The sequence below is a fragment of the Sinocyclocheilus rhinocerous genome, unplaced genomic scaffold, assembly GCF_001515625.1.
Source record: "Sinocyclocheilus rhinocerous isolate Xijiao unplaced genomic scaffold, SAMN03320098_v1.1 scaffold1068, whole genome shotgun sequence".
NCBI lineage: Eukaryota > Metazoa > Chordata > Actinopteri > Cypriniformes > Cyprinidae > Sinocyclocheilus > Sinocyclocheilus rhinocerous.
Window position 1 is genome coordinate 408686 of NW_015633196.1, and position 2414 is coordinate 411099.

General features: G+C 48.6%; 1 protein-coding gene across 1 annotated transcript in view; it reads right to left on the minus strand.

The window, feature by feature from the left end:
• The window catches only part of LOC107743915 (brain-enriched guanylate kinase-associated protein-like), a 3402-nt gene continuing 988 nt past the window's right edge, over window positions 1–2414 (minus strand). Inside the window, exon 3 of the mRNA XM_016557365.1 lies at window positions 1–1570. Within this exon, the coding sequence (XP_016412851.1) occupies window positions 404–1570 (1167 nt within the window). The 3' untranslated portion in view covers window positions 1–403. The remainder of the gene's footprint in view (window positions 1571–2414) is intronic.

Below are 2414 nucleotides of genomic sequence, written 5' to 3' on the forward strand. Positions count from 1 at the left end.
AATAAGGCGACTTGTTAATTAATTTTAAGGTTTTCCCTGGATAATTTATTTGGTTAATTGCAGTTTTTTTCCTTTGATGCTGCTGTTATTGTGACAGTAATCCACTGTGTAAATTCTCTGTATGTATGTAAACAGCATAGACCTGTTTGTTTGAGTGGCCCAAAATGTCAACTTCTGACTCAACCAATCAGATGAGTTTGGGGCGGGACAATCTGTCTGAACGACCAATGACAGATGAGGGGCGGAAGAGACAGTACAAGTCTTTGGAAACACACACTTCAGATGTAAAATCAACCAAGACTCTTTCCACTATCCAGTAAAACTCAACATGACAACAGTCAAATGGTTTGCAAACATGTTCACATATTGTTCTTTATTTTGCTGCAGTACGTTTTACTGACTGTTAGTTAAGCAGCGTTCCATAAAGCTGAGCTTTAGTCAGACTGTTTTTGCGACTGAGTCCAGCGTTTCCAAACTTTTGATGCTGTTGCGTCATCTTCTGAGCTCCGGGGTTTTTAAGATCTTTGTATTTCTGGACGTCCAGATCATGGTTCAGTGACTCCGCTGAACTGCCGGGACTTTCATCAGCGTGATCTCTCTGTAAAGCGTCTTTAGTCACGTTCTCCTTGTCTTTGGCGTTTCCAGTCATGAAAAAGCTGCTTGTCGAACCCTTTGAGCCAAACATCAGTCCTCTCTCGGCCTTCAGTGCATTCAGACTCGTCTTTGGGTTCAGCGCAGGACTCGATCCCGCCGACGCAGGGAATCGTGGATCTGGCACGCGCCTGCGGAAGACGTTGTCTTCCTCCTGGAAGCTGCTGTAAAGAGGACCTGGTTTGATCTTGGCTGGACCGGCCGTGAAGTGGCGCTCTGGGAAACTGAAGGGCGAGAAGCTGCTGATGTCCTCGATGCTCATCTGCCGCCAGCCATCCGTCGGGTCCGCAGGGACGAGGACGCGTCTGTCTCCGGATCGGCCGTTCTGTGAGCCCACATGCTGGGAGCTGCTTGACTTGGGGAAACCTGGACGTTCCTTTCCATATGAGGATAAGTTCTTGCGCTCATAGTCTCCATCGCGCCAGTCTGTGCACAAAGACGAACCGTGAAGCTTCTCATCCGAGGCCGTGCTGCAGCTGGAGGCGGGAAGAGATCCGAAGATGAACCCACGGAAAGGGTCTTCATGCAGAGGGAAGCTCTTGTCGTCCAGGTTGCTGTCGGTGGACGTGTGTCCTCGGATCCGTCCGCTCTGGTCCGCACTCTGCCGTCTCTCCGTCCAGCGGTCGCGCCGCCGCTCATCGGCGGGACAGTACAGCGCCGTGTCGCTGCAGTACAGGTCAGACGACTTATACGCCGTGTGTCGCTGGACTTTGTTGTCCGTGCCGGATGGGAATTCTGGGGCTTGCGGGCTCGGCGAGCGTGTGACCGGACAGCTTCTCCCAGGCTCCGGTTTCTCCAGGACCCGGCCGATGACGGCGGTGGGAACAGCGTCTGAGAAGGAGTGATGCAGTGCTGCGCTCCGGCCGTGACCCTGCCGCTCCATGTGGGAGCTCACTCGCTCCTGAAGATCAGCGGGAAGCTAAAACAAACACACAGTGAAACTCTTAATACAGACAAGACACTAGAAGAGAAGAAATGTGTTGGAAATAAGAAATCATACTCGCATCTTTCTTCCATGGCGTCCCTAAAGGGACATGGTGAGGGAAATATGAGATCTCTATTCCATAGTTCTCACTCAACTATTGTGTTCCACCAAGAAACTTTGCTTTCTCTCCCAAAACTATTGCATTCTCCCAAGAAACTTTGCTTTCTCTCCCAAAACTATTGCATTCTCCCAAGAAAGTCTGCTTTCTCTCCCAAAACTATTGCATTCTCCCAAGAAAGTTTGCTTTCTCTCCCAAAACTATTGCATTCTCCCAAGAAAGTCTGCTTTCTCTCCCAAAACTATTGCATTCACCCAGAAAACTTTGCTCATAAAACTTCCTTTATTCTGATGGATATAAATGGCACGTATGATGAATCGTATGAAGAAAACCTTCATCCGACCTCATCATCCTCTGTAGTCCATCAGAAGGACACAACAGAGCTGCATTATGGGAAGAGCGCTCTGTTCTCTCTGTGATTAACAGCACATGGAGCTTGTCTGTAAACAGATTCTGTAAGCAATAAATCCAGCGCATTTCTCTTTGCCACCAAACATAACAGAGAGAGTTTATATTCAAATGAAACCCGTCTGGCCTCCGGTAGAAAGAGACAGAATGAAACCGATGGATTTTAAACCTGCGACTGCAGAATGAAAATGGAAAGGATTCGTTGCACCTCTGACTTTCTTTAAGGTTGTGCTATTTTTAGGATGAGTTTCCCTCTGAGAAAGAAACCAGCGACGCGTGAGTGTGTGTGTGTGTGTGTGTGTGTGTGTGTGT